A 27,780-nucleotide genomic window follows, 5' to 3' on the forward strand; every position below is an offset into this window, starting at 1 on the left:
AGGAATGATGGATGTGATGATGCAACTTGGAGAAGCAAGACCACAGAGGAATCAGTGGGCATTTCAGCCCTATGGTGGGCTTTCTTTTCTAATGATCGTTTTGAGGAGGGAAAAAACACAGCAAAAAATCAGAGTAACTTGGCCTCTGAGGACACCTGGCTAGTGCCAGTTAGAGGTGCTCTCTTATCTAGGCACTCAGACCTACTAGAAGGCCTGAAAAGAACCCGAAAGAATAAAAAACATATTTGTTACACAAGAAGAAAATCATTATGTAAAGAAAATTAAGGATACTAATGCCATCAAGGTTCAGGGTATCCCACAGCAACTGGAAGAGACAGACAAACTATTGTACTTGGATGAAAAATTAAAAAGCCTCCATTTAAACATATCACTGTGGTGAATTCATGCTACAAGATTACTCACCACAACATCTAGGCATCTCAATAAGCCAAGCATGGATTAACCAGTTTGGAAAAAACCCCAAATCAAACAGTGCCAACTGGTGTTGCAGGATCTGATAAGCTATTTGACATAGTTAGAGTTCTCTTTCCACGTCAGCTATCCTCCCAAGCATGACTTAAAAGTACTCACCAGCAAAGTCTTAGCACACACACCCAAAACGCTTCAAGCAAGCAGGTTTCTCCTACAGTTCCAGCTTTCCCAGCCTCATGTTTCACACAACTTACTCTTAAGAGAAGGCTGCATTTTAAACCAGAACTGTTAAAAGGTGCCTATGAAGCTGCAGTGAGGGGTGATGCCTGACCTTGGCTACAGCAGTTGCCTACAGAGCAGATCTAATCCGTCCAGACCAACCTTCACTGGCAGAGATGCACTCCATCCAGAATGACAGCACAAGCCTCAAACAGGACGTTAATGAAATGACTCTGCTGCAGAAGTTTTCTCTTTCAGCAAAACGCTCCTCCTAACCCACATCTGAGGGCTCAAGAGAGGCTTTTTTTTCTTACTAAAACCTTCAAGAACTACTGCTGGTGGGTGGAAGCAGAATTTCTCTGAGCAAACTGGAAACCTTTATAAACCTTTGATGGCACAACATATCCCCTTCCCTCTCACTTGCTGTACAGTTCCTCCACAAGCCACTCCAACAGACAGATCCAGATTTTCAACCTCTTTTCCCCATTTCTGCTTTTATGTCCTGTCAACAGGATCACACTTATAACCTTCAACCCACTGCAGCAAAGAGTGTAAAATAAAACATGGCCTCAGCTCATAACTACTTATCCCTCCTTTAAGGGTTTCAAAAATTTAGATTCTGCAGTAATACTTACCCACCTATCAACATTTTGACGCCTGCCAAAAATCAGGTTTTACTCTCTTCATGGATGCAAGCACTAGGGAAATTCTATGACAACATGTAGTTTATTACTGTTATGAGCCCCTCATTACTGCTTGTTGCTTTTGGGCTGGAGAACATTCCCAAACCCACTGCCAAAGAGAAGTTTCACAGTCACTGCTGAAGCCCAGCACTGAATGGGGCAGAGCACCCTGAATGCCCAGGAACACTGGATTTCCTTTCCTCCCCCTCCATTTTCTTAAGTGTTACACTGAGTTTAGACAAATCTTTCACTTTGGCAACAACCATTTTTCAGCTCTACAGGTGATTTTAACAAAAGCCATCAGTAAATCATAGAGTATTGCAGCAAGGCTCTATACCCCACAACTTGTGGGATAAAGCCTTTATACTTGGCCAATGGCAAGAAAATATCATTAAAGGAAAATCTAATCTTAAAGGCCTTCAGCAAAGGCAACTCCCAAAGACTCCCTCTTGGTCCTTCAAGGCAGGTCATTTACATGTACAAAGATGTTCACGTATGCATGTCAAGTGCTGTACTTTGGGTGAGGAAGAAAATAGCCCATGTTTACCACTGGAGAGTAGTGTCAGCAGGCAGCTTACCACTCCATAAAAGCAAGTTCCTTTTTTATCCTATTCCCATGTAACATTGTTCAAAATGAAAGTGGGAAGAGGCTATGAAAGAGGAGAGGCATGAACTTGGGGTACATGCCCACACCTTCTCACCCTTACTCTTTAAAGTGAGAAAAATAAAAAAGCAAGTGATGCTTTAAGTTTAATTCCTGAAAACAAGGTTATTTATGTTATTAATTTAATTTTAATTTATTAATATTTACTAATTCTTTAGTAGTTATTAATTACTATAAATTAATGCAAGTCATTACTTTATAAGATTAGTCCTTGGCTACACATAAAATTCTCCAAGATATTTAGGAAAAGGAGAGATATTTTGTACCTTGGGCTTCTTGCTCAGCACCAGCTTGGGATCACCTTTGCCTATAAACAGACTTTTACCTCAGCCACTGAATTCAAGTGTCACAGTTTCTCACCTTCCAGAAATCACAGGCCATGCACAGATCAATTGAACAGAGAACTTCCATTGTCAAATAATCATACATTTTTCTACTTCTGTCTCCTCTGATACAATAATCACTCAAGTCAGCCCAAGTCTGGACCCATATTCCAAACACTTCTGTTCTAAACATGCCATCAGAGTTTCAATATAGAGATTTGGATCTTCCTTAACATGTACCTTCTACACATGCTGTATGTCTAAGGGGCACAGAGCTGGGCCAGCCCAAAGACAACCCAAGTAAGTTCTGCACAAGCATCTTCGTGGAGCACCTTTTACTGCTGTGTACATTAACATGGTGTCTGCACGCTGCCTGCTATGACAGTGCCTTACCAACAGACACCGTTTCATGGGGTTTGAGCCAGGGAGGTGAGCCAAACTAACTTGGAGGGCAACCAGGCAACGAGAAGAAACCCCTTCCCAAATCAAGCAGAGATGCATTTCCTCATGGGAAAATCTCCACATGTCTGTAGTACAGAATGAGGAAGAGGGAAACAGATTCAGATTGCAGCCTGTCCTGAAGAAGAAACTTGTACCTGCCTTCCTTGTTCCTCCCTTGTTTCATTCCTTGCAAGTAAGAGCAAAATCAACAATTTGCTTCTGAAGGAGATAAGCAATTGGCCAAAGTGAGGAGGCAGAACCAGGCTCAACACCTCTACCCATGCCAGCTGACAAGCCTCCTGGGGCTTTCCACCAGCAGTTTTCTTTTCTGGCCTGCTCAGTCTCTCCTTCACCCAACAAAGTGCATTAACCAGAGACTAACTGACTGTGCCCATGATCCTAGCAGGTCAATACTCCAGCCACTAGCCATGACATAAGTAACCAAACTTTCCCTGTGAAAATCCCATTTCACCCATCATTTCTCAATATGCTTTCCTTCCCCATCTGCACCCTTTTGACAGCATCTATCTTCAGCTGGTTTCCAACTCTTGCACGCATTTTAGGTAGATGAGAAGAGGGTATTTAAAGCCCATTTATTAGTAATGCAATAATTTATTTATTTTTTTACCTAAATAGTATTTGTATGCCAGCTTCCTGGAGGGTGCAGAATAACCACTGCTAAAAAATATTTTCTTCTCAATGGCTGTAAGTGGAAACCAGGGCCATGCTGGTTAAAGGAGGTGCTGTTAGGAAGAAGGTGATGGTAGCCTTCACCTGGGACATGGGTTTCTAACAGTCTGTCAGCTCTGCTGTCAGCAGTCCTGCCTGGGAACAAGGCTGGGAGCTCCAGTGGTTCTTTCCAAGCACAGAGACAGCCCTGCAGGCCTGGAATATAGTGAAAGGGCTCTGCAGAGGGAAGATTGCCTTCAAACCTCCTACTCAGTGTATCAGAGAATACATTGAGAAATCCTATCTGGAGTTTTGAAGCAGGCATCTTTCCCAAGAAATAATTTAGTCCAGATAAAACATATCTGTACACGTTCAATTTCCCTGACTCTCTCCAGATGGGAGAGCTGAAGGTTGTTTATAAATTGCTAGAGTTTGGCTTGTTTCACTGAACTAGACACAGATTTAAAAAAAATTTTTAAAGGTTACATTTCCAGACTGCACCAATTTCTCACATACAGAAGTGCAGCTAGACTGGTTTTGAATGGGAAGGTTTGCATTTCTGGACCTGCTGACTCTTTGGCCTGCACCCACAGACGTGTCTCTTCAGGTGCATTTGTTGTGGGCCAAGCAGCCTCACCTGGTGAGTCAAATCCAGATTTGGTCAAAATCTGCCTGTGCAATTCTCATCAAAGAAGCTGAGCAATCATCTTCAGGTAACATCCCTGGGTTTAGGCTACATGGTCCTTGAGGAGAGATCACGAAATAGACGTGATGTAAAGCATCGCTGCTGGCTGAAGCTTTCTACTCAGTAAAAAAAAAACAAAACCAAAAACAACAAAAAAACTCTCAGTATACTCAAAGAACCACAGAATGGTGAAGGTTTGAAGGAACCTTTGAGATCATCAGGTTCCAACCTCCCTGCTATGAGCAGGGACACCTCCCACCAGCCCAGGCTGCACAAGCCTCATCCAACCTGGAACACCTCCAAGGATAAGGTTTCCACAGCTTCCCTGGGCAACCTATTCCAGCACCTTCCTACCCTCATGGTGAAGAATTTCTTCCTGATGTCTACCCTAAATCTCCCCTCTTTCAGTTTAAAACCCCTTGTCCTATCACTGCCCTCTCTGATGAGAAGCCCCTCCCCAGCTTTCCTGGAGCCCCTTCAGGCACTGGAAGGTGCTCCAAGGTCTCCCTGCAGCCTTTTCTTCTCCAGGCTGAACAACCAACCCCAACTCTCTCAACCTGTGGAGATGATGGAGACATCAAGTTATTCCCTAAACTTCTAGGAACTATTTAATATCTATGATACTACAGATTTTGCAAATCAAACTCTGTATGCTTGTCCTTACATTCAAAGATGAAATAAACTACCAATTATGAAGAAGTTGAACTGGCAGTGTCTAATGCTTGGCCAAGTTAACAACTGCAAAAATGAACAAAGAGAGTAGCTCTGTAAATTCTTGATTTCAGAGACTGCAATGCATTCTACCTTTCCTCAAGGTGTTTGGGGCTTCTTCATGTAAAAGTGAGGGGTTTTTGTTTTAAAACATGGTTAATAAACTGAATATACAAACCCAAAACCTTCCAATTCTAAGGAAAGGACTGAAATATCATCTGTTTCAGCGCTCCCTCTCACCATCAGCTACATAAACAGCATTTTCATTGTAACATGTCATGAAACTTGCACACATCACCTCCTCTGCAGCTTTCCTGAAGGCAGTGTCCTACACTTGATATTCGCAACCCAGCATCCCTGAAGTTGCAGTCCCCAGGGGGTACCTGAAGCAGGGGTGAATGTGACATGAGTTTGGAAGGGTGAGAAGAGTTCCCCCCTGCCATTCAGGCACCACACCAAGTGGTGTTATGCAAAGGTCCTTAACAGAGCTGCTCCAGCAGCCTTAATCCTGGGAACTGCAACACCCTCGCTCTTCTATTCTTGGGTCTCATCACAGGAAAGGTAAAGCTGTGAAAGAGGGCACAGCAGGCTCAGGATTTCCTCTTCCCTTGGTGTTTAGCACTTATTTTTTATCCCTTCTTCTGAGGCCCTGGAAACCCTGTGTTACCCCCCATGCACATCCAGCAACGCCCTGCAGAGCCAGCCTATCTCGGACAAAAGCCATCCCCTTGTAATCATCCCTGCAAAATCACCTCAAGCATGTCAGACTCTGCTCTGCTTGTCTCCACTTCACTTCTTGCCCAGCTGCTATTTTTTCCCCCCTTCAAAGAAGAAAAGCAAAATCCCAAAGGCTCTCCTTTCCTGGCCACAATGGAGCCATGGGCCAAGAGGCAACCCTATTCCAGGCCAAACACCTTCATCCTGTCCCTCTGTGCTAAACTGCACAGCCCTAACAGATACTTCAGCTTCTGATGCTGTCTCAAATACCTGTGCTGTATTTCGTTTCAGCTTTCTCCCAACTCCATTAAAATTGCTGTTCAAAATTCCCTAGTTCTTTGTTTCTAATATTATTCCTCTTTTGAAACTGAATTTAAGCCACATATTCCTCATTCATTTATTATTGTCAGAGGAAGATTTTTTAAAAACAAGGTTATAACTGACAGTTCCTGCCATGATTGCCAGTAATGAATATCAGACTAAGCTGGTAAGCTTTGTCTGAAGAGAACTGCCCTTTTCTCAGACACACTTGCCATGACTCAAGAGTGAATACAGCACATAAGCACATCAGACCCTCAAAAAGCCTTCCTCAAAGTTCCAGTAGGAGACATCTAAAGCTGGTACAGTCTGACTATCCAACAACTGCCTCAGATTGGCAAGAACCTAAGAGATAGAAAATGAAATGGAAATAAAGAGCCACTTAGAAATGAAGGAGAGTGACAAACAAAGAGTAGAAATTTCGAAAGGAAGCCAGGCATTACTACATGTGCAAACTAGAGAAGAAAGGCTCCTTAGCAAGCAAAAAAAAGTGTAGGACACAAATCATTCAGGTCAGGTATGAAATACAAAAGTTTCAGAAGGAAAAAAAAACCAAACCTGGGGATATGAGGCAACATGTAATTCAATGTTTGGAAATTCAAGACAGTAATCTGAACTACTCCTATCCTTTACAGTGTTCTAAATTAACTGTGCCAGCTCGTAAAAAGATCTGGCCACCAGTGCAAAGCAGCAAGTCTTTGCAGGAACCCGGTGAAGTATCTGGATATATGAGCTGATGAACAACACAGAAGTTACAAACTATGTAGTATTAATGCTGTTGTATGGGAATATTCTTTATCTGGAATATTGTGTGGTATTTAAGTGATCCTACTCCAAAAATACATAGTGCAAAGAGGCCAGGGTAGAAAAGAATATGAGAAAATTCTCAGATAGAGAGTGATGAGAAGTCTGCACCTTTCTACATGGAAATAAAGTGTAGATAAAAATATACTAACCTGTAGAAACTAAGGAGGAGAAAATAGCATTAACTCTTTCTCAAGTGACACAAAACAATGATGAACAAAACGAAAGGCAGAAAATCAAAACCTGATGGAAGAAATAGGTTTTAACCACGGGCACAATTAGCCTATGGAAATGACTCCCCAAGGACACTGATACATCCAGAAGCTAAGAAGGAATTTCTACAGATCTGGTCAACTGCATACCAAAAAACAACAGAGATGTAAATATAAAAAATAAACTTCAAATATCTAGAGAGTACCTGAAGACAGATAATTCTGCCTTTTAGTTTAAAAACAGCTCCTGGCTTCTGAGCATTGACAAGAAAACTTCCTTGGAACAAACAGAAAACTAGAAGTACTGAAGGGCAATCGGACTTTGCCTTCCTTGCCAGTTGCTGTTCTCTGCAGTATCTGCACCATCAAGAGTAACAGGTTCTGAGATAAGCACGACTGATCTGATTCCATGGAAATGGCTTTATATGCACTAACTGTCCAGCAACACAATTTCAAAATTAAAATTTCGACTATTTCTTCAAAGACCAAGTCACGTGATCCCTGCTTGCTCCCCTTTCTCCCACACACAAGGAAGCATCTTCCCCCTTACAAACAAGTTCTTTAATGAAACTCCAATCATGTAGTCTCCATCATCTGTGCATCAATGGGCTGTTCTACATTCAAACCTTATTAGCAGATTTGCTTTTTCACAGGCTGTCACCATCTCTCTTCCACTTCTATTGAAGCAGCCAGCCCCCAGATTTCAGAACAAGATTGTGGCCAACAGAGAGGAAAACATGAGGAATGAGACTTAATGAAAATGTCCCATGATGGTACAGAAGAGCTGCATAGTGATGGCACTAGAAAAAGAGCTCTCTCTTCTGGGTATCAGTTTCAGTACAACTGGAACACAGTACAATAGTTTCCATTCAGGGCATCAAAATCAGACCTCATCTGCCTATCAAAATTCAGACATTCATCACCTAGAGATACTCAAACATACAATAATGCTACATTTTATCCTTCTTCAGTTTGCAAAACTTAAAGCTGGTGAATTACTGAAAGAGTAAGATTTCTTAGCACTACAAGTGCATACAATGAAACCAAATCCCAAGCAGGTATGTTTCTGACCGCCTACAGCAGTGGTCTTGGTGCTGCTCAGCAACCTGCTCCTAGGAGGCCATTTCCAGCTGAAATCATGGGGTGCTTGAACTGCAGACAGGGTGCCTGTCTGGAGAGCCAGGGCAGAAGCTGCAACAGATCTGCCTAGACATCCACTCAGCCTTTGCATTTCCTTGCTATCTCTTTACACAGGGTGTCAAATTGCTTTTTAAAATTTGGCCTGTTTCTGGCTGGCATTGGCAAACTTAGGTGATACAATATTTCGACCCTGCAACCCGAGGTGAATGTTTTGGGGGATCCAATTTCCCCCTCCATGATCAGATCAGGAGCAGATCACTAGACAACAGACCATTGCAGTGAGGGACAACTGACACCAGCACTTACTGAGTGGTTTAAGGATGCTGCTGCTTGTCTCATCAGCGTTTTCTACATCCGATTTGTCAGAGTAGTTCTCAGAGATTTTCTCCTTTTCTTTCTTTTCTTTGTGCCCAGGTCTTCTTCTGTGACGCCTCCTTCTCCTATAGCTCTTTGGCACGTGGACCCCAATGTAGATGGTGTGATGACCTGGGGAACACAAGCACAGCAAATATTAACTTCAACTGCCTAGAGTTTGTGCATCACCAGCCAGTACAGTCCATGCTGCATTTCTTTCCAATATCAAGCTGGTCTGACATGAACTAGTACCATGCTTCATGTCTCCAAAGGTGAGCTAGGAGCTCTTTAGCTACCATTTGGAAAAGTATTTTTTGTACAATCATCTCTGAGAGTGAGTGCATGCCAGTGCAGACCCTCTAATAATTATTCTGTCCTTGTGACTCATTTAAAAATAATAACAACCACAGAAGGCCACCATATTAATTTTGCAATATCGAATTCAGTGCCCTTCAAAAACATTTTACATTATTTTTTCCATTTATTTTACCAAATACATTGTCTGGACTTAACACTTACTTTGTGCAAACCAATCCAGCCTAAATGAGGAACTTAGAGCAACAAAATTTGCACCACTTGACAGTGTAGCCCATTGACTACCAAGTGTCAAAGTACCATGAGGGTATTATTATAACAAAGCAGATGAAGAATGAGCACTAGCATAAGCTATTGTAAACTTTAAGTGCTTGACACTTTCCAAAATAAAAACAAAGGAATAAAAAAAGTATGTATTTTCTTTTTCATAGAGACTTTCATTTCAAACTGAAGCACTGAAACTACACTGGCCAATTGTTATGCCTTTTTGATAAATTTGATGAAAAGGTTTTATTTTCTGTACCTTATACCAAGTGGGGATAAATAATCTTTCCCTGTGCTTATAGAAAACATTTCCATGTCATTTTCTGTGCCCAGATAATTCAGACATCTTCCTGTGATCTTTACAAACAGCTCCTTCAGATGTAACTCTTGGTAAATGACAGCTGCACTGTGAGTTTTTGACCAAGTTTGATTTCCCCATTCCTGTGTCATTGCAGCGCAGAGAGGTTGGGATAAACAGACCCACTCTATTACTGACTAAAGTAAATTTACCTGAGCGAATGAGCCACAAACACAAGAACAAATGCATTTATCAGCAGGCACAGTCATTTACTCCTGCTCACCACAGCCTGTTTGCAGAGCTGTCCCTCTGCGGAGCCACCATCTCAGTTCCCTCACCTCCCACTGTTCTTAGTGCACACTGAGACCTTGCATGGTGTTAAACCACATTGCTCTTGACACCACAGCAACTGCTGACAAACAGGTGGGCACCCAACAAGACAAGGGTGACTGGCTCCGAAGCCAGAGGTGCTTCTGTGTACAAGGTTCCAGATGAAACATCTGTTGACAAGACACAAGAAATGCCAGCACATGAGGAAAGCCAGAGCCTGCAGCCAGCAGTTCACTGCTACACATGCATCTCCAACTTGAGAAAGTTAACCTTAGAGACTGAACAACTGAAAATTCAGGCACAAAGCTCCCAATTTCCATAACAAACTGAAATCCACCCCACACGTGCCACTCTTGAGGCCAACTGCAAAGTCTGGAGAATCCCTCACCTTTTTTTTGCATGTGAATTTTCATACTGAAAGAAAACCTTTCAAGAAGTCTCTTAATCAGAGTGGTCCTCCTTGATAGCAACTTTAAAATAGCTAACTTAGCTCCCCAAGGGCTTTGCAAATGATGCAATGATGAGCTGAATGCAAGATGGGCCAGCAGTTTATGATAATAGCTCATGCTTCACTCTCATTCCCATCTACGCATGTAGCCCATGCCCCTACTCATGAGGTATACAGAGCTCCAGCAGTAGCTCCTTTGAAAGATAAACACAGAGGAGAAGGTAGAAATGTTCAATGCATGCTGCTGTTGAGTTACTTAAGTATAAAATAGCATCTGAAAAAGGATTCTTAAATCTGCATTCTCAAAAGTTCACCATCACATGTGCATCTCCTGCCACTGCCAGGGCCCACAGCTGTGCAGACACTAGTAAGCTGTCATCTCAGGAAGTAGGACAAAAAAAGAAACAGAAATCCAGGGTCGTGCAAGGTCCAAAACCAGGCAGCACCACAGTGACAGAAGAGGCATCTACATCTGCTGCCTGCAGCCCAGGGTACCAGCTCTGTGACCTTTCAGAAACAGGCTGGCCCTGCAGAGGGAATGGCCAGAGCTGCAATGCCCACACTGGAGACATCTGCAGTGAGACCCCACAGATCCACACCTGGAGATAGGGTTTAGCTCTAGCGTGTTGTGGAAAACTAGGAAAGCTATTCCAGCCACTGGAAACATCAGCTTTAACATGGCAGATGGCACAGGGACAGAGAAGGGGAAATCTTATCAGTGCACAAGCAGGAGTTGTCAGGTGGGGGAGGCCCTGGGATGGACAGGGCAGTGGTAGCAGATCCCAAGGGATTCTCACAGCCAGGTCTGCATCCAAAAGCCAGATGCAAAAGGATGGGGCAATGCTGGCATCTGTATTAAACCAATATCCTCCTTTGAATCACTTTAATTCTGCAGTCAGCTCGATAAGAGAAATCCATCATAGTAAGCCTGTACTCTTCATGCTTCAGCATGCTGCCAACTGAACTGGACAATCTCTTTAATCTTTTGACCACATGCACACCCTACAGATTTTGCTAATATGAAACTAAATTGTATTTACACAGGCAAACACCTGCATTACTTAGCTGCCTTTCCCTTTTCTGCAAGGCAGAGACCTTCTTCATGTTTGCTTTTTGTCTTCCCCCTTCCTCCCAGCCTGTTCAGGGAGGCCAAGAAAGACATTTTCCTTTTCTGTGTACTTGAAGCGCTTGGCATCTGTTTATATTATTGCAAATGCTGAGATAAATTTCTAGGCTCCCTTCCCAAAGCGCCTGGAAGGAAACAATTGACACGTACTCTTAATGCCCTGGGTTTTTGAGACATTTCCTACTCACCCGGGTAACAGAGCCTTTCCCATGAGAACCACTGGTTACAAATGGGATAAATTTAATGTGATATATATGCACCACACTGTTCTCCTGCAGGGCTTGGTGGAGGATGGGAAGCACAGAGCCCAGTGCTCAACTTCTCCGGTTAATCTGGGTCCTGCTCAGGCCTAACTTTCCCTTTACACCCAACATCGGCTAATTGCTGGGTTCCTCCTGTGGCCCCTACTGCATTCCCAGCCTTTTCTGAGGCTGCTCCCACGGCTCTGCTGTGGGAAAATTATTAGCCTCTGTGTGTACCTCATTAATTTTTAGAGCTGTTATGCCTGACCAGAGGCATGTATTTCACAACACTAAAATCCTGAAGGGAAGATGCATGGCAAGACCTGTGGGTCAAAGTGGCACTGTGTCTATTCTAAAGGACAGCAGTGAGTTGTGGCCTCCTTGAACTTACACCTGCTGTAGCTAAAACTTTTGAAGTTAGCTGCTTCTGCCTGAGGAGAAACTTCACTGTGCACCAAATTCAGAGCAAAATCATTTCATCTGATTAAGAGAGCAAGTAGTAGTTATCACCAGAGAGGTATTTTTCCCCTGGAAAAAATTTGGTTGAAACCACATCTTTTGCTTTATTAAGAGCTATTAAAAGAATAGCAGCTCATGATTCAGAGTCCAGATTTAGAGGATTTAGATTTAGAGGAGACTCCCTGAGTCAGTTTTACTGGTGAAAACCCACTTGTGTATTTGCAAACTTAACTTCTGTAAACTGCAGCATTCCTTCCCTGCCTGCAAGAGTATCTGTTCATCTCATCTCCATCCTGGTCAAGCATGGTCTTGTTGACACCCTGGGAATGAAACTGCCTGAGTATCAAGCCCTGCATGCCACACCAGCTCTCATGCTGAGCCCAGAGCTTTCTGACAGCACGCATAGGGGTCAGCAGCTCCAGACACCCTGCCACAATGCCAAAGAACCAGGACAAGCCTGGTGTTGGCAGAGGGGCATTCAGTTAAATGTCTGTGATGGAGACACCTTGGGATCTGCCGGCCTGAGAAGTGTGCTGGGAGCAGGGGAATTTCTCTCTGCGATTGTGTCAGCCCCAAATTGGACACCCCAAGGCCTGTGAAACACAAGCCATCTCTATTGTTCAAAACATGTGGCTCCATCAATAATATAGATGGCAAACAACAAAAAGTATCTTCATAAAGAGAAATCCATAGTTCAAGTGTTGCTTTCCAAACTAGTTCTGGACCCACACTTGCCTTAAAGAGCGTTATCACTCTCAACCATGTCCTTGGAAGGAAACCAGTTCCTCCCAGAAGAATCATACAGAATAGACCTGATGAGTGACGCATCTGTGAAGAGTTGCAGAGCTCCAGTTTTTCACAAAGTTTGAATTCAAATGGTTCTGGGGAGCTTCATCCTGCAACAAGAGCGTTTCTGCAAAGCTTTTTGTACTGTATATTTCAGCACACACACACATCATACATGACCAGCAGCCACGGTAGCAACCCAAACATAGCGCACCCGAAAATGTGTGCTACAGGAAATGCAAACTGGAATCGTAGCCTGAGCATGAGAAATTAAAAGGCAAATCAGCAGATACAGTTAGATAATCTAAGTGTGGTGATACTTTTTGTGTCTGAGATCTCCACATTCTTCTGGACACTGAGCTGAGTCTACAGCTTTCTGCAATCTTAGTGCATGAGCAACTGCAGACTTTGAGCCTGACACTGCCTAAGACTGAAATACATTTTCATTCCAGGTACAACCAGCCAAATGAACAAGCAGAAAGAAATCACTTCAGGATCCTCTCCATTTTTATGCATTAAATCTTGTAAGAAAATGTTGACAGTGCAATGGCTTTTGCTTAGCAAAAACAAAACTTGGCCACATGGAGAAAGGAGCCAAAATTTACAGGATCAAAGGATAAAGTCTGCCTGGTGCATAATATCTGAGAAGGAATCCCTTCCACATGACTGGGGTTGCTCAGACTTAGAGCCTGGTCAGGCTAGCCCATAAAGAATCTCAGACTGGTACCTTAGAAGGAAACAAGATCAAAACTTAACATTAAAAGCTTCTAAAGCAATGAAGATGAACTGAGCATTAGCAGTTTTCACTTGCCTCTGGTTTTTACTTTCAAGGCTCCTTCCCAAAGAAGCAGGAGAGTCACGTTAAACCCGATCAGGCTTGACAGGCTCATGTGGTTACAACTGACATGTCTACAGAGCCAATCTCTTCTCCACAAGCTCTGGCCACTCATGCCTCTCACGTGTGTACCCAAGCTCTCAGAGAAGACTGGGACAGAGATTCAAGAAGGACCTTGAGGTGCTGGGGCAGGTCCAGAGGAGGCAACGAGGTTGGTGAAGGGACTGAAGGGAAAGTCTTGTAGGGATGGGCTGAGGGAGCTGGGGTTGTTTAACCTGGAGAAGAGGAGACTCAGGTGGGATCGGGCTCTTTTTCCAGGCAACCAGCAACAAGACAAGAGCCTCAAGCTGCTCCAGGGGAGGTTTAGGTTGGATATTAGGAAGCACTTCCTCATGGAGAGGGTGATTAGACATTGGAATGGACGTCCCAGGGCAGTGGTGGAGGCACTGTCCCTGGATGTATTCAAGGAAAAGCTGCATGTGGCACTTAGTGCCATGCTGTGGCTGATGTGGTGGTGCTGGTCATAGGCTGGACCTGATGATCTAAAAGGTCTTTTCCAGCCTTGGTGATTCTGTGATTTCAGGCTGCCTGAAGGGCTTGGCGTTTCTCTGGCCTTGCTATCAGTCTTCTACCTGGATGGAACCAAATCACAATACACCCTCAGGGTGGGGAAGCTTTACTTATTGATGTGGCTTCCAACACATCCCAGCAGCTCCCAAGTCACACGAGCTGGGAAGGGGAGGCAGCCAGCCATGTGCTTCGTCAGCAGAAGACAGCACCTCTGTGGCCAGGACAAAGGTGTCAGTGTTGAGCCAAGCACACGGCAAGCCATGGCAGTAGCCACCAGGCCACCGGGATTGCAGCCAGGCTACAGCAGCTTTTAGCAGCTGCTTTTCTAACCCGGGGTGGGGAGATGGAAGGATTCATCTCGTTTTGTGTGAGAATCAAGGGAAATAAATTACACAGAACACTGATGGCCCAGAAGGACAAATAAATCAGAGGGATGATCTATTTTAAAGGAGAGATACTAAAAGTAGCACTAAGCAAGTCCCAAACTAAGCCCTGCTTAGTTTCAAATCAGCTCAAGAAATAAGAACAAAAGGCCACACCATCACGTGCCAAGTGCCCTTAACTCTACCTGATTTTAGGGGGGTGACAGGTGCTGGCAGAGGAGGGGGCATGGGCTGTCCCTCCTGGGATGGGACCCACAGCCAGCACAACCTCCCGCTGCAGGGAACTCTTCCCACCAGAACAGAAATGACTCTCCCAGTCCCTCCTGCACAGCCATTAGAGTTCACCTAAAAATTTCCCAGGACTGATCAGAAAGAACATTCATTTCCACATAGGTGAAAAAAACACAGGCCATAAAAACAACAGAATTGGGGAATATTTTCAGTGCTACCTTAGGAAGATATAAATTCTGGCTAATGAGAAATGGGAATTTACAACATGGCTAGTTCATGCAGTAGAGGCAAGGAACATAATGATTCCCCAGTAGTGTCTAACAGCTAAGGGTTATAGCCTTTAATGCATATGAACACAGACACGGAAGCCCAAAAGAAAACAAAACCAAATCAAACCATAACCAGCCCTCCATTTGGGCTGACTCAGGCAATACTCCCAGGCCCACCCCACAGGGTTTTCAGAACATCCTGATATTCAAGAGACTGATTTTCCAGGTGAGTAGATGATCCTAAAGGTCTTTTTCAGCCAGAATGATTTTGTGATTCTGTACCAATGGGATAAGCAGCAGCAAGATTCACTGAGCACTTTGTTGAAATCTGGGTGAAATCTAAACAAACTAACATACCAGTTAAAGATAAATCAGGTCCAAATCCATCCTGTTCCCCACATCAAGCAGCAGAACCAGAGAAAAGACACATTTCCCTCCAAAGAGGGGACAGCCCACACAGCTGGAACAGACTTGGCTCTTTGTGTCCCAGAATTATTTTATTAGTACAGAAACATGCATGCACGTCTTCCAGTGGTGGCATGGTTGCCCAGGCACAAAATCACCTGTCTGCAAGAGGCTCCCATGAAGGGAACCCAAGGTCTTTTGAGGGACTTGAGTACAGACTGTCACAGTATTAGTGACAGCAGGTGGATACCTGGGGTTGGACAAAGGATGCTGGGTAAGAGACTGGTAGGCAGAAGCAGAAGAAATCCTGCCTGTACGGAGAAGACTGGAATAAGGTAGCACAAGTTTGTAGCCAGGTAGCTGAAAAAAACTGAGCTCAGAAAGGCCCTCAGGTGTGAGCGCTTCAAAAATAGTAGTAGTAAGCAATAAACTATGGTATGGGGCAGTTGGCTAAAGAAAAGGGCCAGTCTGAACCCATCAGGTGATGGGACCAAATACTTGGAAAAGGACAACCATGAAGCTGAGTAGAGGGTTCACACCCTAACAAAAGCCATCAGGAGAACAATCAGCAATGAGAGAGATGCAGTAAAATCAAAAGCGACAACAGAGGCTACAAGAGAGACAAACCCCAAGCTACCATGCAACTGACAGGTGAAACAGGAACGGAGAAGATGAGAAGCAACACAGCTCTCATATATTCTGCCAGCTCTGCCAAAAGAATGTTGAATTCATAGCTAGGATGAAAGCACTGAAGACAGGACCCTATATCAACAATGAAGATGCAGTTACTTAGCCGAGCTTGTCCAAAAATCACTGTATGTATCTGTATTACTGCACTTGGTATTTCCATATGTAGTTGAAAAAAAACAGTAAAATCACCTTTACTAAAATCACTACAAGGGGCAGGGCACTGAGCCATATAGAGGAAAGACAGCATGGAAATGTGAGATTATTTTTCTTCTTTTATCACATCAGGCTTCTAGAACTTGAAGGTCAGTTTAATCTTTATATAAAGTCACCTCAGTAGTCTTTTAAAGGTTCTCACATAACAACACCATAGTTAATCAGAAGTAAAGTCTTCCTAGCCCTCTGTCTGTAGCTTGCACTTCTCGGTTTCAAACCTGTGCTTGCTCGCTGCCAATTGCTGACCTAGACTTGAACTGCCACATTCCTAACAAGATCCAGAGGCTGCTCCAGTGAAGCATGTTTAAAAGGTAAGTTACCACTGTGCCTTGAAGAACAGGATGGCTCTAAAAGACAGGTCTCATCTCAAGTCAAGAATATGTAAACAGGAAAAGAAAACAAAATAAAACAAAAAAATGAAATCAGGCTTTCATTCGACTTCTTCAAGATCCTACAAACCCTGTTTGTTTAGAAGGAACAGACCAAGTCAGTCACCAAAACCTATGCAAGGAATTGCTAGGAAATGATCAGAATATGAAGCCCAGGAGACACATGTTGATGACAACTATAAAGTACTGCTCCATGACAAGAAAATGTAAGGAAGCTGGCAAGAAATCAACAGGTAGACATTGTTTAGACAGAACAATGAACATGTGTTTGGGGTATTCTCACTGAGCTTTATATAAGACATTGCGAGACTCTTACCCACAACCCCATAAGCTGCTTTTCTTCCTCTCTTCTTTGGAGCTGTGAGAGGTTACAGAAGCCATCAAACCTGTCCTGCTGTGATCTGATCTAATCTGGCCAGTACTGCTTGGATTCCAGAGAAGAAAAAGGAAGACCTGAAAAAAGCACTGCTCTGAGGAACAGGGCAGAGGAGAGGAGTGATGATTTCAGTTTTAGGCTGAGCTTTTTGGAACCCTGGTTCCTTTGGATTTTATGCCATCTGCCTTGAGCACCAACCACTGTTCCCTTAAATTTTGCCCCCTTTCAAAATGTCAATGATTATACAAAATAGCCCATTGTGGCTGAAAATCTTGACCCCATTTTCCATTTTCATCTCATTAATTACCAAGGCTGACTAAATAAATACCAAGCTGTACTTAGCACTGTCAAGTCCATGGATGCACGTAGGTTTTAGATCACCTTCCAAAGTAAGCATGAGCTCTGATATGACTAAAGCATCCAGGTGCTGCCCCCACCTCAGAGAAAGAACTTCAAATGGCTTTCTAAGTACCAGAGGTTGCATCTCTTTACCGCTTGTGCACAAGCCACAGGAAGGCTGCTGAAATCTGCACTCTAAACTCTGAAGCACGCACCGTGGTCCTCCTAATCATCACCAAGGACTGTGTGGAGTAGCATGCTGTCCAAAGCCTGAAGAATGAACTGCAAAGGCTGGGCACAGGTTAGCAATGGAACCAAGATCTAGAGCTGCAACGTGCCAGGCAGAGATGCACCTAAACCACCATCTTGTTTCCTTGGCTTTGAAAAGTGCCAGGCAGCTCCTGGGAAGTCCTTGTAAATGCCCAACTCTGCAGTATCACATCACAAGCTAAGAAAAGCAGCCCTGTTGCAAGTGAACCTTGATTCCAAGGCTGCAGTTATTACCAAACATATGGAGGCCCCAGCATGTTTTACGAAAGGTAGACTTAACACGGGAGCCAGAATTGCTTGAAGGCCCAGCTGCTGCCAGCAGAACATCAGGAAGGAATGCAAACAACATGGTGCTTACTGGCAGGAGCCATGCTCACACAAAGGTCTCCTGATGTCTCTACAGCAGCACAAGGCTTTCTCCAAGGAACTGCCTCAGTTTCCTATGTCCCTTCTCAGCCTCTTTTAACTGCTGAGGAGGTTCTCCCAGCATTGTGCAACCAGGCTAGGAACATCATCCAAAGGAAAAGAAGGAACAGACCTTCACAAAGGCTGGGACGATGACCCAAATACAGCACAGACTGCACTGATCCCAACAAGAAATAGAAATAGCCCTGGCAGCAGTTTCCAGATCAAGCCCAGCTCCATCAGTTCTGGCCAGGAAGGACACTCCTCTGTTCCCCAGCTACATGAAGTCTGTGACATGGCCAAGCTTGAAGGAACCCAACAAGGGGTCAGGTGACTTCCACTTTCTGCCTCAGTATATCTCCATTTGCCAAGCGGGTTCTGTCTTTTACCTTCACTTCTCTGTGCCTTGATTTATGGCATGGAGTACATCTATTAAAAACATTCCCATTCAACATACGGACAAAAACCATGAGAGGGTTTGCTAATTACAGCCAGATGGAGCAAACACTGGCACTGCACATTTTACGGCCGTCAGTGGGCTTCCCAATACATTCTGGTTTACATTTTAATTGTAAATGTCTCAGAAAAATTCAGGAATCAGCATATCTAGGGCTGACATCTGAAGACTAAGCAAAGCCTGTATTGGTCTCCATCCTGATCTGCCATATCCAGTATTCTTGAACCTTAAAAAAAGCTGTTAGGCAGAGGAAGGTATGGGAGGAATGGTTGGGAGAAGACAGTCAAAGAAGCCTAGAGTTGAATCCTAACTGAAAGGACCCAGGAGAGAAACAAACCATCATCTAACTGTGCACAGCTACACCACCAGCATGCATGCTCACTGATGTTGGGCAGCACCTACAGAAACTGAAGCACAAAAGAAGAGAGGACCTTAAGTGTGACCTTTGCAGGGTCATTACCATGAGTACACAGAGACAAGGGAGGCCCATGCTCCCCGGGCTGGACTGCTCTGCACTAAGAACCTGCCCTCTCCTCTTAGGGAGCAGCTTCAGGATGTTCCCAGTAACTGAAAACATCCCCTCAGAAGTTATTCCCATCAAAGGCTGTGAGATGCCCTCCAAGGGCCACCTTTCTAATTAGCACAGCCCTCATCAAGTCAGTTTCACTGCCAGATCAGAGAGTTGGCAATTGTTTCTAAACTTATCACAGATGGAAAAAAGCCAGTCACTGGCAGAGCAGTATGGAAACACCTTCCTGCACTGCCACATACTCTTCATAGCCTAAAGGAAAACACCTTTCCTTCACAAGGGGCAAAGCACATCGTATATTGACTCAGCTGTTCTTACAACATTTTCTTGATTTCTCCTGCATGCACAGCCAACTCATATTTCCCTTATGTAGAGGCAGTTTATCAACACCTGAACTTGGATTGCATTTTTTTCACGGAGCTAAGAGTAGGTGGGCATCAACACCTTCTCACACAACCCCAGCAACTTAATAGATACTGGCAATCCCTGACACCAGATTAAATGACCAGAGCAATACCCTATGGAATGATGGGCACACAGGCACCTCCTGGAAATTGCCCATAATAAGCACCCATAGATTTACTAGGATGAAGCTAACAAATTACTCATAAAGTGATATTATCTTAATGACAAACACTTCTGAACAAACCACTTAATGAGTGATTCACATTTCACAGACCTCAGAGCATTTGCACTATTGACTTAAATGATACACACACACTCTGGCAAGTGCTCCAGCCTCATTGCAAAGGCCACAGCAGGTGAACGCAGGGACTGGGAGGATGAAGCACTTCCCACTGTAGGATTGTGACCATCTAAAGAACCTGAAGGTGCACAAGTCTGTGTGACCTGATGGGGTCCATCCACAGGTCCTGAGGGAACTGGTCGATACAGTTGCTGATCCTCTCTCCATCACAGGTGAGAGGACATGGTGGTCTGGGGAGGTTTCTGCCAGTTAGAAAAAAGGGAACATAGCCCCTATTTTTAAAAAGAGGAAAAAGGAAGACCTGGGGAACTACCGGCCGCTCAGCTTCACCTCTGTGCCTGGCAAGGTCATGGAAGAGATCCTCCAGGAAAATCTGCTAAGACACATGGAAAATAAGGAGGCGACTGGTGACAGCCAACATGGCTTCAGTAAATCCAAATCACGTCTGACCAATTTAGTGGCCTCCTATGACAAGGCTACAGAGATGGTGGGTAGCGGCACAGCAACTGATGCCTGGATTTGTGCAAGGTGTTTGACACTGTCCCACATGACATCCTGGTCTCCAAACTGACAAGGCACAGATTTGAGAGATGGAGCACTCAGTGGACCAGTAACTGGCTGGATGGCCACACCCAGAGAGTGGTGGTTAATGGTTCGGTATCCCAGTGGAGGAAAGTGACCAGTGGCATTCCTCAGGGGTCAGTACTGGGACCAGTGCTGTTCAACATCGTTGCTGGAGACATGGACAGTGGGATTGAGTGTCTCCTCAGGAAATTTGCTGACAAAACCAAGCCGTGAGGTGTGGTTGACACCCTAGCAGGAAGGGATGCCATCCAGAGGGACCTTGATAGGCTGGAGAGGTGAGTCAATGCCAACCTCATGAAGCTCAACAAGGTCTAGTGCAAGGTCCTGCACCTGGGTTGGCACAATCCCAGGCAGAAATACAGGCTGGGGGAAGAATGGCTGGAGAGCATCCCTGAGGAGAAGGACTTTTGGGTGGAAGGAGATGAGAAGCTCGACAGGAGCTGTCAGTGAGTGCTGGAGCCCAGAGGAGCAATTGTGTCCTGGGCTGCATCAAAAGAAGTGGGGCCAGCAGGGCCAGGGAGGGCATTCTGCCCCTCAGCTCTGCTCTGGTGTGACCCCACCTGGAGTGCTGTGTTGAGCTCTGGAGCCCTCAGCACAGGAGAGACATGAAGCTGTTGGAGAGTGTCCAGAGAAGGGCCATGAAGATGATCAAAGGGCTGGAGCAGTTCTGCTATGGATGAGGCTTTGTGCATCCTGGTGAGAGGTGTCCCTGCCCATAGCAGGGAGGTTGGCTCCTGATGATCTTTAAGATCCCTTCCAACCTTCACCAGTCTGTTTTAAAAAACAATACAAAACACCAAACAACCCCAAAAAAAAACCAAAAACAAAACAAGCAAAAACAAAAAACCCAACACTCCCAACTTTTCCAAAGGGATTTAGCATATTAGCAAAGTCTGCAGTGAACTCATCCCGCTAGATCTTTTCAGTTATGACAAACCTTTTAACAGCACATTTCTGTATCCTGCGAAGTGTCATGGAGAATTAAAGCTGGAGAGAAGTTCAACTGAAATCTTTCATACTCCAAAGCTAAGAAGATCCAAACCACCTGTCTTGTTTTCACTGATGTGAAACAGGTCTGGTTATTTCTGAAAATGGAGAAGTCTGTCTACAGTCAGTGATCAAAAACTGAGGGTGGGGATGAGAGTGGAAAAAGAAAACAAAGTAAATGGGTAAATACAGCTCACTACTCCTGGCTTCCGCCTGCTGTTAATAAAGATTTTTCACTGTTATCTTTACTCTTTCAGCTTCTCTCCTCCTTGATCCAACAAGTAATAACAATCTGAGGCTTACAGCATCACACAGCTTCCTACCACCAAAGTACAATGACACAACAGGATTGAGACTAGAAAGCAGGAAGGAGGAAAGTGAGGGGAGCAGTCAGCTAAAATGAACCAAGTAGTTCTGGGAAGTTGGTGCAAAATTCCTGCTTTAGGCTCTCTGTATAGCAAATCCCATAATGATAAGGGGATCTGTGAAAGTTTCCACTGTAGCAGCATTTTTTCCTGAATTGAATCCTACCACAGCAATATCTAAGAGATGGTCTTGAGTCCTTTACTTTGCAAATCATGTGAAACGTAGGACAAAACACCTGACAGCAGTGCTGGTCCCAGCCAGAGTGCTCCTGGGGCCTCCCAGTACCAGCACTGTCAGACTTCCCATCAAGCGTCCTTCTCCTCAACGTGAAGTCAGGGCAGCAAGGAGTCCAGGGGAAGTTACGCTTCCAGAGCCAAGTGTACTTATCTCAAAGGATAAGGTGGAGCTTTTCTTTTCCCCTCTTGCAAAATTGGTTATTAAGTAATCTGTTTATGTCACACATACCAGCACTCCTAACAGTGGCATTACAGCAGTGTTCATTACCTTCAAGGAAAGGAACGTGCAGTTCCTTTAAATGAATGGAAATGGTTTTCTCACACAGGAGGTTCAGCTTAGGGCAGTGCCTCTTCCTGATGTCCCCCAAGCAAGCCTACATTTTCCCACTTGCTCTCCTTCCATGCTCTTAATCAGACATAGGCCAATCCCTTGTCTCGCCAAGTCACATTTCTGGGCACTTCTGTGCCATGTGAGTGATGGGCAGCAAAGCAGCTCTTCACCACTAACATACGGAATCAATTGAGTCCTCCCACTGACAAAGACGGTTAAGGAGAGCTGGAACAGAATAATTTTTGAATGTCAACAACTGATATCACTAATAAAACAGCAACACATTCCAGCAGAGGATCAGCCTGAGGTGTCCTCTTAGAGAAGCATTAAACAATCCCAGGAACCAGGCCAAAGGGACATACTTTTGTCAGGTATGTGCGGTTTCTGTTAATGTCACATTTACTCAGCAAGGGCATGACCGACAACTACCCTGAGCTGAAAACGAATCAACATCCTACTGACCAGAAATGCCCATTTCTTCCCCCTCTCCTTCAAAAGCAAAGTCCTTCCCTCTCCCCCAACCTGCTACATAATCCAATTAGTAGTGATGTGGTAATTCAGAGTTGCTATCTCCATCTCATAGACATAATGCAAGGTCATCAGCTACCAATAAAATGATCCCACCCTGTTTCTCTCTTCTTGCAAAGAACATACAAAAGAGGGATGCTCACAATGATGACTTCAAAATTCTGTCTTCACCTGTTTGAAATCAAATCAGTTCACAAGCAATAAAAGCAGCCTGCTTTCTGAGTATCTTATCATGCGTCCCAGTAGGGTCTGCCCCCTTCCCTCCTGCAAACTCCTGCAGCTGGAGAATCCCCAAGTGCCCTGTCCACTCTCTTCTGATAAAGGCTACAAATCCCCCTTCCCTAGCAATGGGAAAAAGGTCTCTCCTCTCTGCTCAGGTTTGGTTTTGGTTGTTTTTTTCCAGTAAGTTCAGTGAAGTTAAGAGTAGCTTTAAAGTGTCTTCCTGGGAAATGTAACAAATATTGACTGCATTGACTGTTAGATGAAAAAAATTATTGGGAGAGGAATGGAAAGAAGAGACAAGAGAGGCAAATAACTTTACAGTATGCATATTGCTGCCTCATGAAAATAGGCTAAAAATAAAAATTCGCAGAAAAAAAAAATACACACAGAGGTAACAGCTCCATTCGCTGCCACCTTCCTCCACTGAGGCTGCAACTACTGAAAGGCTTTTAAAGAAAAGCAACTTCTAACTACAGCATGAAAGTGGCTGAATTAATGGAGTGCACTTCAGAGACAACACTTTCAAGTCTCTAGATAAATGCTCTCCTGTTCAAAACCACTCCACTTGCAGTGCAGAAATCACAAAGAGAGACTTAGAACCATATGCATCAAGTGACAGCTGAAGGTCTTCACCCTGATGTTTTAGCCATTCCACTGGATCTTAAATTGGAAGAAGTTAGAATTAGATTAGACATCAGGAAGAAATTATTTAGTGTGAGGCTGATCAGACACTGGCCCAGGTTGCCCAGGGAAGTTATGGAAGCCCCATCCTTGGAAGCATTCAAGAGTTGGATGGGGCTTGGAGCAACCTGGTCTAGTGGAAGGTGTCCCTGCCCATGCAGGGGGATTGGAACGAGATGATCTTTAAGGTCCCTTCCAACTCAAACCATACTGTGAGTCTACAGTTTATTCTGTACATGCAGACAATGACCAGACACAGGGTACACGCCCATGTATCAGATACACACATACGCTACCTGTACTTACACACAGGGCACTTAGCTGTGTGGAGAGTTAGAAGTAGCTGAGGCAAGTAAGATGTCTCTATGAATTGAAGGCTATCCTACCCTAGAAGAGTCGACTAGCTGAGCTGCAGCTCTCCAGCTTCAGAGTGACACTGAGAGATGCTACTGGCCCTGCCACAGGGGGCAGCCCCTGTTGTGATTTAGCTGGGTCATCTGCAGAGGCCTGGTGAGAATCATGGCACTGCCTTTGGCACGAACACAGGAATTAGCTGGTTACACAGCTCCAAGTCTCTCTGGAGGCTCAGACAGGCAGCTACAGTTCTCAGAGGCCTGTTGTCTGCAATTAGAAATACTTGTTTCACCTCTTCTCCTTACCCCAGCGAGATGAACTACAACTGGTCTGTTAGCCCAACTAAATCAAACGAGGAAACACAGAGATACATGGAAACACAGAGATAAACACACCCCATCTAAAAATATTGCTTAAGACATTACCCACAATGTTTTCCATAGCACCTGCAGACGGTTAGGACACTCTTGCACTGCTCTTCACAAAAACTATTTGTATTATACTCCTTGTGTGTCACACATGGGCAATACACACAACAGTATGTGGCAACACTTAAGACAGTAAAATGTAAGAAATGTTCTCCCTCTCTCCCCTCTCCGATGTTTCTGCTGTGCCAAAGTATCAATTACTCTACAAGCAAGAGGCTAATACAAACTTCCTCTCACTACGAACCTGCAGACAGCAAATGGCCTAATTAAACCAAACATGATAACTTATAGCTGAAAACAGATTACTTCCTACAAGAGAGGAAGAAAAAATGGGCTTTTTCTAGTTTGATTTGCTGGAAGTGTTCTAATCCATCTTTTTGGAGATTATTTTCTTTCATATTGCTTGATCCTTTAGCCCTGACAATGACACGGCTGTAACCTTATGCCTTTCAAAACATTTCAAACCAAAAAGCCACAGGCATTTGTTTGCAAGTAAAGGAATTAGAATAAAATCCTATGTCTAAGTCAAGAGGGGAAGGATAGCACTGTGAGGTGAAATGCTGGCCTCCTTTCCCATGTAGGTAGAGTGCATAGCCTATTATCCTTTACTCCTACTCCCCCACTAGTTTATCAAGCACAGCCAACTGATCCCCATAAAATAAGAAAAAGAGAATTCTTTGCTGCAAATAATTCATTCCTATCAGCTTAATAATTTTCCACAACCTTAAACTAAACTCCTTTGAATTCCTTTTACCTTTGGGATTTCACAACATTTTTAGTTAAAGAGGAAATAAAAACACTTGCCAAGCAGTCTATTCCTTTCCTAAAAAGTGAAGAAACTATTTGCTCTCTTAAAAAGTTTCTCTTCAAAGGAAAAATCCTCTCTCTTCATGCCTCCTAAGCTAAAAAGGGCAACCCAGGCAAATGTCCACTTGCTGCCTCATGTCCAACATGACCCTCAGCACAAATTCTGCTGTTTTTTCCAGTTTGCTTCTCCATCTGCAACACGCCTACCCCCCCTACTCCAGAACCTCTAAGTGATATGCAAGCACTGCCAAACCATATTCATGGATGAAAGAAAAACAAAGAGCCCTGATATTTTCCAGGCACAATGCAAGCCACAGCAAACGTGATTTTGTGGGAAGTGGGAATGTATGCAAGTAGCATGGAACAACATTCCCTCCTGAAGTGAAAAAGAGGATTTCTTGAAAAAGTCAGTTGCACCCCAACTGAGTGCTGGTGTTTCAGTCCATTTTAGCATTAACTACTGGGTAAAACAAAGGCTCCCTTTTTCTTTGCTAGCCAACTGTGCGGATCTAACACACAACCACAAACTGTGAAGGCACCCTTTCTCCCCAGCAGCCCGAGATCTCTTACCTTCCACTTCTTCTTCGTCACATACATGTTTAAGGAAGGAAGCTCCTCTATCCAGTACTGCCTCGTCCTCCATCCTATAGTAATAGAAAAGAAAAAAGGAATGCTCAGACTTCTCCTGGAGTGAGCTGTTTGAACCAGCCCAGGTCCTGGGCAGGTTAACTTGCAAGCTGTTGTTCATGTTCCTGTGGACACTGCTGTTCTCCTTCCAGTGCTGGCTGTTCCTTCATAGAGCTCCTTTCAAATGGTGTTTGGATTAAGCTGGCCTCACGTAGCTTGAATTCTAACCTCGAGAGGACATCAGTTGTGACAGGTGTCAGAAAGGTAATCCCAGCTATAAGTCTCTGGGTTTGTTTCCTCTTTCTTTTTTCTCTTTTTTTCTCAAAAGGACATATACACACAGAGGCAAGTTTGGGGCTGTCTGTACAACAGCCAAGAGTTTGCAGAATTCCAATATCCCGTTAAAGTTTTTCTCCAAGACCTGGGCTGCAGACCAACGGACACAAGCAAGCACACACACTACACAGACACACACGGTGGAATGCACAGTGGGACACCAGCCTCTACCCAGTCTCTTAATACCAGCAAAGCACAGTTGTCTGTTGGGAGGCAAGCTGTGTGTCACATGTGCCTCACAGAAATCTGACATGAGGATTATCCACAGACCCAGCTACAGTCAGCCAGACCATCAGAGCAGTCATTTATGTGTGTCACCCATTCATTCATCCATCTGGGGATGGGTTTTATTAGTTGCCTTCTTTCCCCTCCCCCTCTTATCTGCTTATCTGCACCAAAAAGACTCCCAATTCTGTGCCTCCACCACAGAAGTCCTTTTCGGCACTGCCCAGAACTGGTGCTGCTACGCTTCACCCACAAAATAAAATCCTGAAGGCTTTCCAAGGGCTCATCTGTAAACTCACTTTTGACAAGCAAATAAAAAAATGCTCAAATAGCACAGTAAAAAACAAATAATGCAGCTATATTTAAATAATCTTCTTTCATAGTGCCTAGGGGCTAAGCACACTTTTGCTGCTCACTGCTGGACAGTCACTGTGGATGCTTTCAATCGTAACACAACTGGAGACTGAGCTGCTAAGCTGTTTTCCTAGAGAGAAACAGGCATATAGGGGTAAGGAACAAGAAACATTACCTTTTTTCTTATATTTCCTAGATGAAATAAGGATAGACTTGGAACAGAAAGAGATGAAGCCATCAGAAGTTCTTTGCATCCCTGTTGCTTTCACTTGGGATCCCATGAGATCCTCCAAGTGCAGTAGCAGCAAACACTAATAATACATTTGTTTCAAAGGCACACTCAAATTCAAGGGAGTATAAAAACTGAACAGATGAATACCAAGAAAACAGAACTGCAGTATCTTAGGATATTTACCTTGCATGTCAACACCTACCTGAGAAAGAAAGAAAAAAAAGAAGAAAGAAAGGAAAGGAAAAAGGAAAAGGGAAAGGAATAGGGAAAGGGAAAAAGAATCAGCCACAAGAAGTGCCAGAGCCCTCATTTTCTGAAAGGAGTTGCAGAGCAGGCAGTCTCCCACCTTTACTGAGTTTTCCTGTACCTCAGCCCCCTTTGCACCATTGGCCTGACACTTGGCTCTTAATCTGCAGATCAGCCCCCATGAACAAGTCTCAGATGTGTCACGGATAAAAAAGAACAAAGCGAAATAGGTCAGATTCAAAGCCAGTAACTCAGCATATGGAAATACACATTTTTTAATTTGGGATTATTAGATGGTGGCAAAAAACACAGCATCATACCCAGAAACTAACATGAACACCAGCTCCGATGTTTAGCTCCACTTCAGACCTTCGGAACCAGGCCACCCCCCCTTCACACAGGCTGTTTCTGCCCCCACTGTCTGCCAGAGAGCCAGGAGCCAAAGGGCTTGAAGAATACGTTTCTCTGACTGAAGAAAGGTACCATTTCCTGAGCAGTTGCTGCCTGTGCCAAGGGGTAGGATGTGCT

The 27,780-nt window shown here is 44.2% G+C and overlaps 1 protein-coding gene across 2 annotated transcripts in view; it reads right to left on the minus strand.

The window, feature by feature from the left end:
• SLC4A4 (solute carrier family 4 (sodium bicarbonate cotransporter), member 4) overlaps positions 1-26,173 on the minus strand; it is a 140,532-nt gene extending 114,359 nt beyond the window's left edge. Inside the window, exons 1-3 of one of the 2 annotated variants that reach the window (XM_010008515.1) lie at positions 26,088-26,173; positions 25,803-25,876; positions 8,325-8,504 (exon numbers count right to left, since the gene is read on the minus strand). In XM_010008515.1, the coding sequence (XP_010006817.1) occupies positions 8,325-8,504; positions 25,803-25,875 (253 nt within the window). In that variant the 5' untranslated portion in view covers position 25,876; positions 26,088-26,173. Of the gene's footprint in view, positions 1-8,324; positions 8,505-25,802; positions 25,877-26,087 lie in introns of those variants that run through there. The other variant, XM_010008514.1, reaches the window with a different exon arrangement.
• Between the last annotated feature and the right edge of the window lie 1,607 nt (positions 26,174-27,780).

The sequence above is a fragment of the Chaetura pelagica genome, unplaced genomic scaffold, assembly GCF_000747805.2.
Source record: "Chaetura pelagica isolate M959 unplaced genomic scaffold, ChaPel_1.0 scaffold272, whole genome shotgun sequence".
In the NCBI taxonomy this organism is placed as follows: Eukaryota; Metazoa; Chordata; class Aves; order Apodiformes; family Apodidae; genus Chaetura; species Chaetura pelagica.